Source organism: Microcebus murinus, chromosome 17 (genome assembly GCF_040939455.1).
Source record: "Microcebus murinus isolate Inina chromosome 17, M.murinus_Inina_mat1.0, whole genome shotgun sequence".
Classification (NCBI taxonomy): domain Eukaryota; kingdom Metazoa; phylum Chordata; class Mammalia; order Primates; family Cheirogaleidae; genus Microcebus; species Microcebus murinus.
This window is the reverse complement of record NC_134120.1, coordinates 37,916,334-37,934,423: the sequence shown is the minus strand read 5'-3', so window position 1 is coordinate 37,934,423 and position 18,090 is coordinate 37,916,334. Positions and strand designations below refer to the sequence as shown.

General features: G+C 37.1%; 1 protein-coding gene across 1 annotated transcript in view; it reads left to right on the top strand.

The window, feature by feature from the left end:
* The first annotated feature begins 673 nt into the window (after nt 1–673).
* DSG3 (desmoglein 3) overlaps nt 674–18,090 on the top strand; it is a 30,613-nt gene continuing 13,196 nt past the window's right edge. The window contains exons 1-8 of the mRNA XM_012782555.2: nt 674–891; nt 10,029–10,064; nt 10,675–10,806; nt 12,029–12,184; nt 12,614–12,758; nt 13,787–13,953; nt 14,703–14,831; nt 15,100–15,285. Of these exons, the coding sequence (XP_012638009.2) occupies nt 847–891; nt 10,029–10,064; nt 10,675–10,806; nt 12,029–12,184; nt 12,614–12,758; nt 13,787–13,953; nt 14,703–14,831; nt 15,100–15,285 (996 nt within the window). The 5' untranslated portion in view covers nt 674–846. The remainder of the gene's footprint in view (nt 892–10,028; nt 10,065–10,674; nt 10,807–12,028; nt 12,185–12,613; nt 12,759–13,786; nt 13,954–14,702; nt 14,832–15,099; nt 15,286–18,090) is intronic.

Genomic DNA, 18,090 nt, shown 5'->3' with positions numbered 1-18,090 from the left:
AACACATGTACTCTGTAAATTGGGATCTAAATGATTGGCACACATGGGCATAAAGAGATATAAAGGTCAATGGAGTCCAAAAGTGGGGGAGTTGGGAGGGGAAAGGGGTAAAAATGTACTTATCAGGTACAATGAACACTATTCTGATGATTGTCGCACTAAAAGCCCCAACTTAAGCATTATAACAAGGTATTCATGTAACAAAAACATTTGTTATCCCCTTAATATTTTTGGGGGAAAACCTACAATAATGGTTGCTTGATGGGATTATTTTCTTCTTCCTATTTGTAGTAACTTTCAACAAATGTATTATTGCTTAACACCTACATTTTGCTTAACTTTAGATCTACCCACACATACTCAGACTGAAAATAAGTGCTTTTCCACAAGTTAGATTTTTGGGGGATTTTTTTTTGTTTGTTTTGCTTTGCTCTTCAGTTTTTATTGTAACCAGAAGAAGCCAACTAGATTCTTTTTCAGTGTGGTCAGGGCTAGCTTTTGCACTTCCATATCATGATTAATTTATTATTCATCTGCTGCCTTCCTCTTAAACTTTGTCTTTAGCCTGTGAACTTTTCTTTCAGCTTCCAACAAAGGATTTCATTGCTTTAGGAATCGAGGTGTGTCTAAGTTTTTACCTGGGAGCAAAAGTGATGCAAGCGTTTCTGGTGAGACCAATCCTTGGTTTAGGGTGGGGAGGGACCGCATAACAGGCCATCTGTAGACTCATGCAGAAGGCAGCAGCCACGCTGCTACAGGCTTTTCTTAGACATCATTTGCGGACTGCTGGCAGGACAGAAGCCGCAGCTCACTTGGATTTGTTCACCAGGGAAATCAAAGACAACGATGAGGCTCCTTCCCAGAACCTCAGGGGCTCTGGCCATTTTAATGGTAAGTCCTGTATTTTCCTAATAATCTCAAACTTTCCCTGTTTCCTTCTTTGTTAGAGAATGTAATATTGGATTGCTGAATCCCCTATTATAAATTCTAGAAAAGTACAGTGCAAATAAACACTTTAAAATGAAATTGTAAAGATTTCCCCTTTCCTCCTTTTGTTGTTTTTTTTTAAATGTTGTATTTTACATAGAAAAAATAAACCAGAAAGAAATGAATTTTAAAGTAACCATTTAGTATTGCTTTAGGCAACGAATTAAGTAACACCAGTCTCAGGTTATATTTTCTACAACACCTTCATTTTCTTCAAAGTTATGTTTTTATTCATTTTTCTAACATACACATGAAAACATAAAAGAGAGCCACTTCTATTTTTCAAGATTATATGTCTCTTAAGAATATGGCTAAGAACTCTACATGCCTGGTCTTGTTACCTGACATGCTTTTCAAATAGTCAAAGACCCAAAGACCGCTGAATGAAAATCAAAGCAACGTTTCATTCAGAGAACCTGGGAGGATTCCTAAGAAAACAGTGTTTATGTTTAGCCATTACATGCAAAAATAATAATAATCCACCATTTGGGTACAGAAAAAGACATACGACATTTTTAAGCCATTTTTTCAGGGGAATAATACTTCTATTGTGTGGGAAAGTTTTACTTAGTGTTATCTAAAAGAGAAGAAGAACATTTATCTGGATGTTACAGATTAGTTTATTCCTCAACTGTGTTGTTACAGTGAAGAAAAAAAGGTTACAATATTATGTTACTTGAAGATATCAAAAACAGTTAAATATACCTTAAGTGACTATCCAAAAAAATTCCTAATTCCAATGTTGTCGATGATAAACTGGGTTGGCTAAGGCATCAGTTTGCCTAATTTCTTCATCTAAAAAAATAGAAATAAATGGCTTTCAAGATGTTACAGACAATAAATCTCAAGATAGAACTTTCTAAAAACTAAAGTTGTCTAACGTTAGATTAGGCTGCTTTGTGAGCTAGAATTTCCCAGCCTTCCCTCTCAAGACAGTGTTCAAGCAGGAAATGAGCCTCAGCTCTTCCTAAGATTCTGTTTCTGTTATGACAATGTAACTGTTTAAGGTTCCTAATGAGTTTGTTTGAAACAAGAAATGCTGTAAAGAGAAATGTGACAGTTATATGACTTTCCCACCTTTCCAATGGGGAATTTCTGGGCTGAAGTGCAGGTAGCCTGATAACCCATTTGTCCGAGCCAATGACCAAGATGGGGAAGTTGGGGGTTTGGGGCACACGTGTTGCAATAGCGTTGCCATCAGGACACAGAATTGGACCACCACACACTAAGGGAAGCTCTTTTCCCTGCTCTGACACATAGACCACTCTCAATTTCCCCTCAGATTCTAGAGTGACTATAAAATCCTTATATATTGGGTATTTTTTTTTACCTTTGTATTCCTAATGCGTATTACAATATCGTCATAGAGCAGACATATGATTATTTGAAGAATGAATAAATGAATGATTATTCAAATGAGCCCTCTCTAATCTATTAGTAACACCACCCACCCACAGTGCCCCTGTAATTCTAGTCATGGAGGAAACTATGAAATGTCAGACATTTTACTCCACTCAGGAAAATTTTACTCACTTGCACACACACACACACACACACACACACACACACACAAGCTATTTAAACAGTGTAACTTCCTATATAATTGTTAAACTGAGTGTCTAGACCTGCTCTGTCCAATATGTTAGCTACTAATCATATGAGATTTTTAACCATTTGAAATGTGGTTGGTCTGAGTTCAGACGAGCTGTTAAGTATAAAATAGATATCATGATTTGAAGATTTAGTACGAACAAAAGAATGTAAGATATGTTACTGATAGTTTTTATATTGATTGTAGGTTGAAATGATAGTATTTTGGATATATGAGATTAAATTAAAGATATGGTTAATTTTAACATATGTTAATTAACATGTTAATTTCACCTTTCTAAAACTGTCTTAATGTAGCTAGTAGAAATTTTAAAATTATACATGTGACTTGCATTTGCGGATCTTATTATATTTCTACTGGACAGTGTTGTCTGCTATTAATGCTATTGACAGGAGGAAGTGTAAGTCAGGAGTGAGGCAGGCAACCAAGGCGAGGTGGATTCCGTGAGATCTGAGCAGCTTTTTGATAAGTATAGGTGGGCCAAGGGGAAGTATCTTGGGTCGTCAGACCAGCATAATCAAAGGCAGGCACGATGATGGCATTTGCCCAGGGGCAATGGACACACCGGTTTGGCTGGAATGACAGTTTGCTTTGGAGAATCTAAACGTGTGAGCTGGAAAGGCAGCTGAGGGTCAGATTGAAAAGTGCTTTCTGTAAAAGCTAATGAAATCCTTTTAGAAATGGGAGCCACCCAGAATTTTGAAATAGTGTGGTTATGGAGGACAAAAAAAGCAATGTTTTTGAAAGCATTGTCAGGTGGGAATGCATACCTTTATTTGTTGAAGGGTGGGGTCTGAGAGGTGGAAGACGTGTTTGGAGGTTTTGGAATAATTCCACCATCCAGTGACTGCCTAGAGAGATGAGATATTAGCAAAGTCACAGACTTGAATCTCTAGTAATACCACTGATTCATTGCAGGCCTTGTCTCCTCAACTGTCAAATATGAATAATTATACCCCAGCCCCCGCCTAATGAAAATGGCCATAGTGTGAATAAAGCAACAAAGTGTGCCTTGTGTGCAAAAAAGAAGTGCTTTGAGAAATATAAAGTGCTTTGTTAAGACTCTAATTTTTATCACTTGTAATATTTTAGTAATAGTGATACTTCTTGATAGCATCTTAATAATTGGGTCTTACCATCTTAAATAACCACCAACATCCAGTTTAAACAAGTCGAGAAAGGACCTACTTTTTTCTTGAGCCAAAGAGCATGTCAAAAACAGTTGTGAGATTAATTGCTTGAAAATTGACTAGGAAAAATAAAAGGTATATTTTAAATGACTGTATTGGTGGGTGTGGGAAAATAACATGTTTTCAAACTTGGAGAAGTTTCTCAAAATTTCAGCTGTTCAGTCTTCAAAGATGAATTATTGACAAGAGAAAGCATGGGGAACACCTGCCTATTATTGAACAAAAATGTAATATCTGTTTTTTGTGCTTGTTTGATCCATTTCACACACTACAAAGTAAACACATTTGAAGAAAGCATTTGTGGTCGAAATGCCTATCTTCAGAGATTTAACCTTTTGAATAAATTTGTCTTCAAAGGACAATATTGTTCAGTGTTCTACAGTCCACCAGATTCAAAACAGTTTGTCATATAACATTCCTGTTAGCATTTGGACAATGAGCAATATAATTTCATGTTATTATATTATTATGTAAAACTTTAAAAAGAAAAAGAAACTTTACTCATTACACAATTAATAGCGATGTCTTAAAATCTAAAGATTTTTAAAGTATAATTTTTTTAAAGAAATTGGTGGTGGTAGGAAAAAAAAAGAGAGAAGTTTAAATATTGAGTTCTGAATTAGCACATGTTCTAAATATAGCACAACTATCTTCAACTACCTTCTTCTATAGAACACTCAAAAAGTAAATTTTTAGGAATGAATTGTAGGCTAAATGGCCCAAAGTTTTAAGAAAAGGAAATCTCTGAGATACCTTTTCTTCTCTTGATTAATCCAGTTTCTAGTGCTAAGAAATATATAAAGATACATTTTTTTTTTTTACTGAGCCTCTCCAAAAGCTGAGATTCTAAAATTGGAATAACCTTGCCAAATGATTCTTCCCAGCCCCACCTACTTGGGCAGAAGTTGGGAAAGATGTAATTACTTCCACCAATTAGCACTCCCACTGGCTTAATACCTGAAACCAGTTTTCAGCTGGATCTGGAACACTCAGTGCTCAAGAGGTTTCTCATAAACCTCTTAGCCTTTGGCTCTTCCTTTCCAGTTAAGAGTCAATCTGATAGCCTAAGGTGAGGGCTTGCTTTGGATAGGTCATCACAAGGAAATTACATAGACGATTTGTTACTATCCATAATTATAAGATGAATAATTGAATCTGTCCAATATGCACATTTTTTTTGCAGGACCGCTATGCAGCTGGCCAGGTTGTGCACTGCACAATTGCAGGAGGTGCAACACATAAAGTACAGTGTGAACAGTGCCCCCTGAAGTTGTTCAAGGAGCAACCTACAGAACTGCACTGTTTCCTTTTACTCTAATGGTCTTTCTGTGCCTTGACAGTAAATAATAACAATAACAGGTCACTTCATATCAGTCAAAGTTCCTCTTTTTACATTTTTTTAAGTTAGGTGACAGAATTAACAATTTATTAAATGTTAATAAAATTAGCTTACTATGGGCTAGAGCTCATCTATGTGCTTTATATACCTATTAATTTATTTAATCCTCACAACAAACCTATAAGGTAAGTAAAATTAGCCCTATTTTACAGACAAGGAAACTGAAAGAGTACGTAATGTTCCCAAGTTATATGCTGATACATGGCTGGAACTGGGATTTAAATGCAGGCAATTCAGAGTCTAGTGTCCAATTTTATAGTACCACACTTGACTACAGCCTACAGCATTTAAAGTGAGCATTTAAGAACATGCAAGAATATTTGCGGTTTTCTTAGCATCCCTATCATGATACAAGGTTTAACTTTCTAAATCGAGTTTATTCTAAAAATCAGTTATTGACAATGGAATTGTCCAAAATTAAATGATAATTTTCCAAGTAATGAGACATATATCATTTTTGTTCAGTTAAGGAATTTGCCTTGATAAATACAAAGTTTATTATAATGTCTTGGGGATTTTTATTTTTATTTTTTTGTTTTGGTTTTGTTTTTGAAACATAGTCTCACTCTGTTGCACGGGCTCGAGTGCCGTGGCGTCAGCCTAGATCACAGCAACCTCAGACTCCTGGGCTCAAGCAATCCTACTGCCTCAGCCTCCCGAGTAGCTGGGACTACAAGCTTGCACCACCATGCCCGGCTAAATTTTTTAATATATTTTTAGTTGGCCAATTAATTTCTTTCTATTTTTGTAGAGACGGGGTCTCGCTGTTACTCAGGCTGGTTTCGAACTCCTGACCTTGAGCAATTGCCCACCTGGGCCTCCCAGAGTGCTAGGATTGCAGGTGTGAGCCATTGCACCCAACCTTGTCTTGGGGATTTTTAAATTTTAATTAAAAAATTCAACATATATAGAAAGCTATAAGATATTATGAAAAATCATAATATTATGATATATCATTGCTCATTTCTTCTGAACTGTACCTATGTAATTTATTCATCAAATACATTGAATGAGCTCTATGATCTAACACATTCACAATTATCATAGAGTACCAATTATAAGAATATCACCAACCTGTGTATATTTTGTGACATTTTTCCCCCAAAATCAATACAATCTATAATGCTTTCTTTGCATTTTCTAATTCATTCTACAAATTTCCCAGAGAGAAATGCCCATTCTAGAGATGAGAGGGGTCATGCCCGAGGACCTACTGGGATAAGCTCCATGCAGCTAATCCATAGACTAATGCCCTGTCCCTCCTTACACTAAAGTTTGAGATAACCCCCCCAAAATTCTGGACTAAACTAACTTAAATAGCAGGTGTTATTGCAAATGGTTTTTTAAAAGTCTAGCCACCCACAACCTCAAATTATATTTATTGTATATCTACCATATTCAAAAGTAACCTTAACGGTATAACAATATACATTTTTATTAGCAAATTGGGCATATGATGCCAGATCATTTTACACATGTTTTAAATTTATTAATCAGATTTTCTTTTAATAAAATATTTCTAATTTCTATCCATACCAAGGCATTTAGGCTATACTGATGTTTTAGAAATCATATAATTAAAATTTACCAAATAACCAGAAAACAAGAGGAAGATAGAAAAGTACAGAAATTCTCAAGCTGAGGTGTGCTTTTTCTGTATTGGTATTCTCAATCCAGGCCACCAAAAGAGAAAACTTAGTTGATTTAAATTGTCAGAAAACTATTTAAATATTTATTAGCTTGATTTAGCCATTCCACAATTTATACACATCTCAAAAGAACATATTGTATATAATATGTATATATAGTTTTTGTCAAAATAAATAAATGACATTATTTTTTAAATAATCAAAATTATTATATTAGCAAATTAACTAAAACAAGTATCTATTATATAAGTTTTCTTTTGTTTGTTTGGTTTTTGAGACAGAGTCTCGCTCTGTTGCCCAGGCTAGAGTGCCGTGGCGTCAGCCTAGCTCACAGCAACCTCAAACTCCTGGGCTCAAGCAATCCTTCTGCCTCAGCCTCCCAAGTAGCTGGGACTACAGGAATGTGCCACCATGCCCAGCTAATTTTTTCTATATATTTTTAGTTGGCCAATTAATTTCTTTCTATTTTTTTAGTAGAGACGGGGTCTTGCTGTTGCTCAGGCTGGTTTCGAACTCCTAACCCCTCGGCCTCCCAGAGTTATAGGATTACAGGCATGAGCCACTGTGCCTGGCTATAAGTTTCAATTAACTAAAATAACTTAAGCTTTTTAAAAATAATACTATTCTTAATAATGTAAGGCTGTGATTACATTTCTAAATATCTAAAGAGCATTGCAATATTCAGAAATGTTTCATGTCAATTACTGTATATCCCTAGAAGTACAAAAAAAAATCACATTTCCGCAATGTTTCCCCAAATCAGGGAATGTTCTTGGTGGTCTGACTTTAAAAATAAACTAAGAAAGAGTAAGGATTTAGGCTAAAAAACTTCTCTAAGGGATCTGATTCTATGAAAAGATTGAACAAACAAGAAGCAATTGTCTACAATGTTAATTCTCCATAGTTTAGGGTTTGTCTTTCCTTGGCTTCCCAGGAAAACAGAAATTGTATCTTCATGTCTCTTAGAAGAATCATTCTCTATGGTGCTAGTACAAACATGATTCATATTTTCTGGATGACTCTTTCCAGTTTTCCTGTAAAGGGGAGCATGCCTGGCCCATCCCTTCCCTCACGTGTGGCTGAGTTGTTCTCATGAACTGGGAAAGGAGTTGTACGATTACCGCATTGCTCTGGTCTTTTCTCCCAAGTAACTCACGGTATTGCTTAATAAAGAGCAGCACCTTTGTAAAATCATTTTGAGACATGTTATAACCACATGTACTAGTTCTTTTTTATGACAATCTGAACACATGCTCTCTGAAATCGGAGTTTCAGCTGAAATGTTTAGAATGGAAGAAGAGTCCTGACATCCTATGCCTGACGTAGTTCTCCTCTGGTTCAGACTTGGACTTGTCTATTCATTATAACTCTAAATAATAAACAATGTAATAAGTCTTCATTGTTTCAGGAGCAACCACAGACTTTGACCAGATGTAAATCTAAATTGACTGTCATATAACTTTCTTCCTACCACTAGTTTTTTTTTTCTTTATGCCAACTTTGGTGTGGTAGTGATGTATAAGCTCTGCAGTCAGGCTGAAATTCAAATCCTGGCTCCACCAGGGCTGCTAGCTGTTGGGGGGGGGGGAGGGTGTAAAGTATTCATTCTCTCATGTTTCCATTTCTTCATCCATAAAATAGAGATTATAATAATGTAGTCTCCTTCAGATGGCTGCTGTATGTTTGTTTTTTTTTTTTTTTTGAGACAGAGTCTCACTTTGTTGCCCAGGCTAGAGTGAGTACCGTGGCATCAGCCTAGCTCACAGCAACCTCAAACTCCTGGGCTCAAGCGATCCTCCTGCCTCAGCCTCCCAAGTAGCTGGGACTACAGGCATGCGCCACCATGCCCTGCTAATTTTTTCTATATATTTTAGTTGGCCAATTAATTTCATTCTATTTATAGTAGAGATGGGGTCTCGCTCTTGCTCATGCTGATTTCAAACTCCTAACCTCGAGCAATCCTCCTGCCTCCACCTCCCAGAATGCTAGTATTATAGGCGTGAGCCACCGCACCCGGACAGATGGCTGCTGTATTAAATGAGATAATAGTATAAAGTTCTAGAAATGGCACCTAACACAGAAACCACATAATATACATCCGCTACTACTATTACTCTTCCTAATTTTTTTCAACTGGTTTATTTTCTGCAATCATTTTCCTACTAGATTCTCTTCAGATCAGATAATCAATGGATCAGCAAATAGTTGCTGTAAACACCTGATAAGAGACAAGCATTATGAGGGTTGCAAGAAAAAAATATACAAAAGCACTGATTTGAAAAGTTTATAATTCTCTTGGCTTAGCACAGATTGCTTTCATGCACATAAAACAATAAGAAATAATAAACCATGGTAAACTGTCATGGGCTGAATTGCATGGTACAGAATATGTATTGTACAAACTCAGAAAAGAAGTAATCAATAGAGAGTTTCAAGGAGGTTGTTGGAACTTGAGTGGATCTTAAAGGATGAGTAATACTTAGGTGGGTGGAGAAGAAAGAGGAATGCATTCCAGTTGGAAAACAAGATGGAAAATGATGCAGAAGAAGGTCCCATCATATACTTTTGAGAAAGTGAAGCCCCTAGCCTTCCTGGCTTCATTTCACCCTCATTTGATTTGTTTCATACCAGTTTGAAAATTAAGTTCAAAGTTTAAATTGAAGTAATAAGGCGGAGATTAACAGATCCATGCCTCACAGCAAACAATATCTGTGATTAGAATAGCATATCCTTATCTTTTATGTACCATTCTCTAAACCAGACTAGTTCCATTTCATTCTCTCCACTCTTGTACAATTAAAGAAAATGCCCTGTGATTGCAGATAACTAATATAGGATTGCCTTCTTACAAGTCAGTTGGGTGGGTGATGGTTTTTAATAATCCCCTATGGCCACTTTCTGAAGCTTATCACAATGATGATCACATTGTTTCCCAAAGCAATGGCTTCCATAGCTTCTGGGAACTGTTTGTAGAATGGCTAGAACTAGAAGAACTTGCTTATATTGAGAGCAATATTCCTTTTCCTGATAGGAATTTACCTTTTGAATATTGCTTCTCCAAACCTACTTCTTTTGAAATAGAAACAAAGTACAATATGAACAACAGAATGTAATAATCAGGATTATTAATTTTATGTAATTACTTATGTGAAGGATTCACATTTAATTTGACTTTATTTAAATGTCCACAGGTGGTCATATTGGTTCACGGAGAATTGCATATAGAGGTAAAGTATGAAAAAGAATTTTTTACTTATAATAGTTTAATTTAGAAAATCAAAATTGTGTATAGGAAATGTAAATATTTGATGTTTCAAAGTATTTAATTGTGAAAATAAATATATTAAAATTCTAGCAACTAACCCAACAACATTTAAAAACCAGTCATCTTTAAATAACATTATTATAATTTATTTCATGCATTCTTTCTTTTTATCTTAAACATATCAACTGGTCAAATCCTATATGCCCAGTTTGATATTGTGGAGTATATAAAGAAAACATATCAGACTTTTGGGAGGAGGGGGGGAAATGGACATTTATTGAAATCTTAAAATCTGTACCCCCATAATATGCCGAAATAAAAAAAAATAAAAATAAAAAAAAAGAAAACATAAAATATAATTAAATACTAATATTAAAAACATATAGCTTTGTAATTATTTTAGTTATTTAATGTTTCTTGCCTGACAAAGTGCCAGGAAGAGCAAATTAGACATCTAACACTCTTAGATATCTTGAAACATAGGGGTTCTTCAACCTAGGTATTTATAATAAATAATCAAAGTAAAAATTGCCATTAATACATATAATAAATGGAATCCCTTTTTACATAAGACAAAAGGACAACATGAAGAAGATAGAACAGCAGTGCAACAAACCAAAAGAAGGTATAAACGTGAATGGGTGAAATTTGCAAAACCCTGCAGAGAAAGAGAAGACAACTCAAAAAGAAACCCAATTGCCAAGGTAAGGTATATCGACAGGGGCAGTTTGAGTTTTTAGAATAAATGTGTAAGATGTATATTAAAATAATAGGGCAATTCCAATTAGCAAAATATAGACTGGGGAGTACACAGAACAAATGAACTGGTATCTTCAATTAAAATAGTACAATAATAATAATAATAATAATAATAGAGTGAGAAAGAGAGAGATAGAGGTGACTTCTAGAGTTATAAAAAAGAATTAAGACATACTGAACAATTTTTTTTTTTTTTTGAGACAGAATCTCACTCTGTTGCACAGGCTAGAGTGCCGTGGCGTCAGCCTAGCTCTCAGCAACCTCAAACTCCTGGGCTCAAGCAGTCCTTCTGCTTCAGCCTCCCAAGTAGCTGGGACTCCAGGCATGTGCCACCACGCCCAACTAATTTTTTGTTTTTGTATATGTATATTTTTAGTTGTCTAGATAATTTCTTTCTATTTTTAGTAGAGACGGGGTCTTGCTCTTGCTCAGGCTGGTCTCGAACTCCTGACCTTGAGCAATCCACCCACCTCGGCCTCCCAGAGTGCTAGGATTACAAGCGTGAGCCACCACACTCAGCCTGAACAATTTTCATATATAAACCTTACTTGAATACAGATTCTAGCAAACAAATAGAACAAATATACATGGATAAGACAATTAGTGAAAAGGTTGGGAGCACACATTGGTTGGCCATGTGTTGATGAGAGGTGTCAGGTTCATTATACTATTCTAATTTCATATATATTTGAAATTTTCCCTGTTAAAAAGCTTAAAAATTACAATAATAAACATATCATTCTGATACATATTTTAACACCTGCCATATAATCCCATTCCTTTTTTTTCTCTCCAATTTCCCCTACTTAAACTAAATAAGCATCTTTTTTTAATGTCATCAGATAAGGACAGACCCTTTAAGAGTAGCCTCGTCAATATTACATGCCCTTGACCTGCTCTGAACATTTAACATCACCACTTGGCCATAGTCCAAGCAAATATTCCAAAGCCAAAATGATTAACACATGGTGCTCCAGCCTAGTTGGCAGAAGCAACAATTTGATTTTAATTCATATCCCTAATATCTATCAAGGCAAAAAAATAAATTGCACAGTGTCAAAATGAGTGAATCAAATAAACAATAACCTTAGACTATGGAGGTGGGGGTGGGGAGGAAAAGGTCTGAGTGATGTTCACCTCAACATTTTGCATATTTTTTGGCTACAGATTACTTCAGATTATCAAGCAATGCAGAAAATTACCTACCGAATTTCTGGAGTGGGAATCGATCAGCCACCTTTTGGCATCTTTGTTGTGGATCAAAACACTGGAGATATCAACATAACAGCCATAGTTGATCGAGAGGAAACCCCCAGCTTCCTGGTAAGCTGGTGTCCTCATCATTGGGCTACCCTTCTTGTGTACCCTAGCTTTAGAAAGTGACACTCCTCTGCTGGTGAATTTAGAGTAAAGATCAGTGCATGAATCAGTCCACCGCCAAATAACAAAATTAGTCCCTCCACAAAGAGCCTACACTTAGTTTGTGAGCCTGAAGGAAAACCCCAGGAGTGCATGCCAAAATCCAGCATGTGGCTTGCATGAGACACCAGCTGCCTGGAGGGAGGGACAGCTTGCCCAGTCCGTCTGCCCAGAGTGGGCACTTTTTCCCACTTTGTCTACCTTTTGGGGAAATAGTTTTCTTCTTTGCACAAAAGTTCTGTATGTGCCAGGAGAGGCCTCATTTCTACAAGTTTTAATAATATGCAAACTAAGTTTGTATAGTAACAATTCACACTGTCACTCTGTTTCTAGATCACATGTCGGGCTGTAAATGCCCTAGGACAAGATGTAGAGAAACCACTTATACTAACGGTCAAAATTTTGGATGTTAATGATAATGCTCCAGTATTTTCGCAAAGCATATTTATGGGTGAAATTGAAGAAAACAGTGCTTCAAGTAAGTCTTTTACAGTACCTACCACTCTCAATTTATCTATTTTTAAATATGAATATCACTACAATATATCATTCTTATAAACTAATTTGTTCTCTTAGTTTGATCAGTAGTTTTTTTGTTATTTTATTAAGGAAAGGGGCATCCTTTTTTTCTTTTCTTTCTTTCTTTCTTTTTTTTTTTTTTTTTTTGAGACAGACTCTTGCTATGTTGCCCAGGCTAGAGTGCCATGGTGGCATCGTAGCTCACAGCAACCTCAAACTCCTGGGCTCAAGTGATCCTCCTGCCTCAGCCTCCTTCATAGCTGGGACTATAGGCACACACCACTGAGCCTGGCCAATTTTTTCTAATTTTAGTGGAGACAAGGTCTCACCCTTGCTCAGGCTGGTCTCAAACTCCTGAGCTCAAGGGATTCTCCTACCTTGACCTCCCAGAGTACTAGGATTACAGGTGTGAGCCACCACACCCAACCCGATCAGTAGTTTTGAAAAAAAAATTCATCAAGGTAATCTGGGTCTTCCATTATAGAATGTGTAGTTGAGCTAATTGTCTACTACCATTATATTTCTAGGGTATAGTCCTGTTTTCAGATCAATAGGCATTTATTTTATATATACAAGTTCCGTGAGTATCAGGAAGTTACAAAGCTAAAGAGGCAGCCGTGTAGGTAGCCTGGATGCAGCAGCTGGGCTCTTTCAGATTATAAAGGATAGAGACACACTCACATTACTTGGATAATTTGAGAAATGGGTGGAATTATAAAACCATCCATCAAGGGGAAAAAATAAAGACAGAAAATAGTCTCAACCTCAACAAAGCCGAGACTTAGAGAGACCGGAAGGACTTTTATGGAAGGCAGCACAGTTCTACCCAGTTGGGAGAGACAGAAAGAGACGTGCAATTTTTTTTGAGCATATAGATGGTTCTAAGATATTAACAAGGATCAATATGAAATGGTGTTGAACATTTAATGTGAACATAATGTCAATCTTTGCATATTCTTCAATGAACATTTTTCGGTTCTTTCCTAGACACGCTGGTGATGATACTAAATGCCACAGATGCAGATGAACCAAACCATTTAAACTCTAAAATTGCCTTCAAAATCGTCTCTCAGGAACCTGCAAGCACACCCATGTTCCTCCTCAGCAGAAACACGGGGGAAATCCGCACTTTGACCAATTCTCTTGACCGAGAGGTACAGCAAGGCATTTGGGAAACATTCTGTAATAAAGGGTTTGATTGTAAAGAAAACCAATACTCAACTGGGCCAATCTAGGGAAATTGTTTGCATTCTTGAGTGTGGTTCTGCTGAGGTGGGATGTTTAACTGGCACCTGCACTATCAACTGTACTCTAAACATACCAGTGGAAGTTCAAGCAGGGAAGTAAAAGTAAGCATTGGCATCTATGGATGAAGACTGACCTGTGACTAATTCTCCATATGACAGAGGAAAAAGAAATTTCTTAGATCAAAGGCAAAATTTCTGTCTGGAATCAAGCCTTCTTTGACATCACACTCTTTCTTCTGACTTCTCCTTTTAAGTTTACCCCTGATTCCACAACACTTAAGAATCCCCTTCCTCTCTTCTCCCCATTACCTCCCACCATGACACTCTATGTCCATCACCACGGGCCACCTTATCAGGCTACCTGCTACTTTCGTGCCAACAATTTTCCCAATAGACCAACAGGGAAGCTCTACAAGTGAGTTTATCATCCCACTCTATTCATTGCCCATTTTTGCTCTAAGTATATAGTACTGCCTGGCCATAAGAAACTCACAAAAGAAAATGTGTTCTACCCCCTTAAAAACTTCCACTCAACTCCACAAACCCCCTCTACATGAACTTGTATATTTTCAGCTCCTTACCCATAAGAAGCAATTAGTTTCCATTCATATTCTTGGAGATTAATTCTTTTTCTTTATTTTTTTCTCCAAATTTAGCAAGTTAGCAGCTATCGCCTGGTTGTGAGTGGTGCAGACAAAGATGGAGAAGGACTAGCGACTCAATGCGAATGTAGCATTAAAGTGAAAGATGTCAATGACAACTTCCCAGTGCTTAGAGACTCTCAGGTATACCCACTGCTCCTTAAATGATCGTTTAAATATACATTTAATGATTTGCCATCCTATTTCACTATTTCTTGTTTGTTGTCTTTTATTTAAGTCCTTTGCACTTTTCTTTTTAAAAAATAAGATTATTTAAATTATAAGAATTCAGTAGCCAGCAAGGAGGCAATATATAATTTGAGAAGTAATTATTAATACCATTTAGAATAAATATAATCCTTTTAGGTAAAACCTATCACTGCATCTTAAATTCTGCTTCTCTGCTTTTCAGTATTCAGCACATATTGAGGAAAACACTTTAAGTTCTGACTTACTTCGATTTCAAGTAACAGATTGGGATGAAGAATACACAGATAATTGGCTTGCAGAATATTTCTTTACCTCTGGGAATGAAGGGAATTGGTTTGAAATACAAACTGATCCCAAAACTAATGAAGGCATCCTGAAGGTGGTTAAGGTAAGTCCGATTTCCCTTCACTGGTAAAAATGTTCTGTATTAACTAAAACTATCATTTGTACAAATAAAATTTATAATTTCTTTTTCTTTTTTTTTTTTGTTTTGTTTTGTTTTGTTTTTGAGACAGTCTCACTCTGTTGCCTGGGATAGAGTACCGTGGTGTCAGCCTAGCTCACAGCAACCTCAAACTCCTGGGCTCAAGCAATCCTACTGCCTTAGCCTCCTGAGTAGCTGGGACTACAGGCATGTGTCACCATGCCCGGCTAATTTTTTTTATATATAATTTTTTAGTTGTCCAATTAATTTCTTTCTATTTTTAGTAGAGATGGGGTCTCGCTCTTGCTCAGGCTGGTTTCAAATTCCTGACCTTGAGTGATTCTCCCGTCTCGGCCTCCCAGAGTGCTAAGATTACAGGTGTGAGCCACCACGCCCGGCCTATTTATTTATTTATTTATTATTTTATTTATTTATTTATTATTTATTAATACTACCATTTCATTATAGAAAACACATAAAAGTAGATAGAATTTTAAAAAAATCCCCACACAGCTCCATTACCTAAAGACAACATCTCATAACATGTTGGCTTATTTCTTTCCAAGCTATTGTACCTTCTATAGCTGTGGTCACCAACCCCTGTGCAGCAGACCAGTACTGGTCTGTGGCCTGTTAGGAACCGGCTGCACAACGGGAGATGAGCGACAGGGAATGGGTGAAGCTTCATCTGTATCTACAGCCGCTCCCCATCGCTCACATCACCATCTGAGCTCCGCCTCCTGTCAGATCAGCAGTGGCATTGGATTCTCATAGGAGCATGAACCCTACTGGAAGCTGCACATGTGAGAGATCTAGACTGATGCATGTTCCTTATGAGAGTCTAATGCCTGATGATCTGAGGTGGAGCTGAGGTGGTGATGCTAGCGCTGGGGAGAGGCAGCAAACACAGATTTCCATTAGTAGAGAGGTTAGACTACACAATAAATATAACATGCTTGAATCATTCTGAAACCATCCCCACCCCTGGTCTGTGGAAAAATTGTCTTCCATGAAACCAGTCCCCAGTGCTGAAAAGGTTGGGAACCACTGTTACAGTAAACACACGCACTGATATAGCATGGGTGTACATACTTTAAGCACATACTCATATATTGTGGGTGTCCATGCTTTAAGAACAAGAAAGCAAAACACATTTCTTGACTTACTCTCATTCACTATCGATAGCTGGATTAAAGTTAGGAAGAGATAAGAATGCATGGAATTATGGCTTACAAATTTGTCAACCTATTTTAGATGGATTAGCTACAGTCAACAAAGAAAAAAATTGCAACCTTTCCTATAAAATGGGAATGTCTGAATGAAATCTGCAAAATAAAAAGTAATTGAGTAAAGCTTTTGTTTAATATGCTTGACAGGCTCCTCATCTGGAAAAATATGAGGATACTTCTGCTTGAATATGGTGTAGAATAGAAGACATAACCACTCCTTGGGGCCATTCCTTGGCATAAAACTTTGAACTCTATGGGAGCTTCTTTCTTTAATTTTCTGAGTCCAATGGAGTGACAGACCCATTATTATTCCCTTAACATGGGGACAGCTGTGCATATAGTTCCTTTTTACTCTACTTTTTAGAGTGAGCATTACAGCCATCCTCACTTGCAGTATCTCTGAATAGATGTCCCCACCTCTTCTCTCTGTTGACTTTGTTCTCCTCACTCTCACCAGTTCACCACATTTTTCTTAAAAACAATTTGGACCACTTACTCTTCTCTTTAAAACCTGCCCTGGCTCTCCATTGGCTGTGAAGTTGGCCTTCAACCCTGATTGGCCCACTCAAGTCACCTGCAACTTTTCCTAGGCAGTGGGGATGAAGGAACTATTGGTCCCATTGCCCTGTGGAGAAGCTCAGGCAGCAGCAGCTCTTCAAGGCTCCTCAGGTGACTCCAATATGCTGCCTGAGTTGCTAACCACCTGCTGGCCTTTAACATGAAGCTCACCCTCTTCCCAGTTGCACACAAGATCATTCACCATCTACAGCTGACACTCCCTGTCACCTTCTGCAACTCTGGGATTTGCAAATGCACTCACCTATGCCTGGATAACTTCTCAGCAGCCTTCAACACTCAGCTCAGATGAAAATCTCTCAGAAACCTTTCCTAACTCCCCCAAGTAGAATTATTCCCTTACTTTCACACGTAGACTCTCTAATCTCTTTGGTCTCTTACCCCTTGTATTATAGTTACCTGTGTAGACTTCTTTCTCTTCCACTCTGCTGAGAAACAATTGAGCACAGAAAGCCAGTCATTGCAAAGTGAAAACTTAAATCCATATCTCTCACCTTTGTTATTTCCAATGATATACAAATGTAACCAAAATAAGCATTTCCTTACCTTATCACCCTTAAAAAAAATTACTAGTGAATGAAAAAAAAAAAAAAGCTACCCTGGGATTCCTCAGGGCTTGATTCTTGTTTGACCTCAATAAGGGTATCAGACAAATAGTTATCATGCAAGACCTTCTGCAAATGGTTCTACAAAGAGATAGTGGGCCACTCACTCACTGCTTTGCAGAGATATATTTGCCAACCAAGATTATGAAGATAGTTTGCCTGTGCCACCTGGGAATTTTTAAAGTCAGAAAAGACATTATTGCACAAGAATCAATAAATATTCTGTGAATGACCAGAGCTCCCAGTGATAGGAATGTATTATGAGCCTTAGTTTGTTCAGTCCTCACTACATCCTGGTGAGGTAAGGTATATCTTCGGAAATGGAGAGTTGAGGATAAGAGACGTTGAATTATTGTACC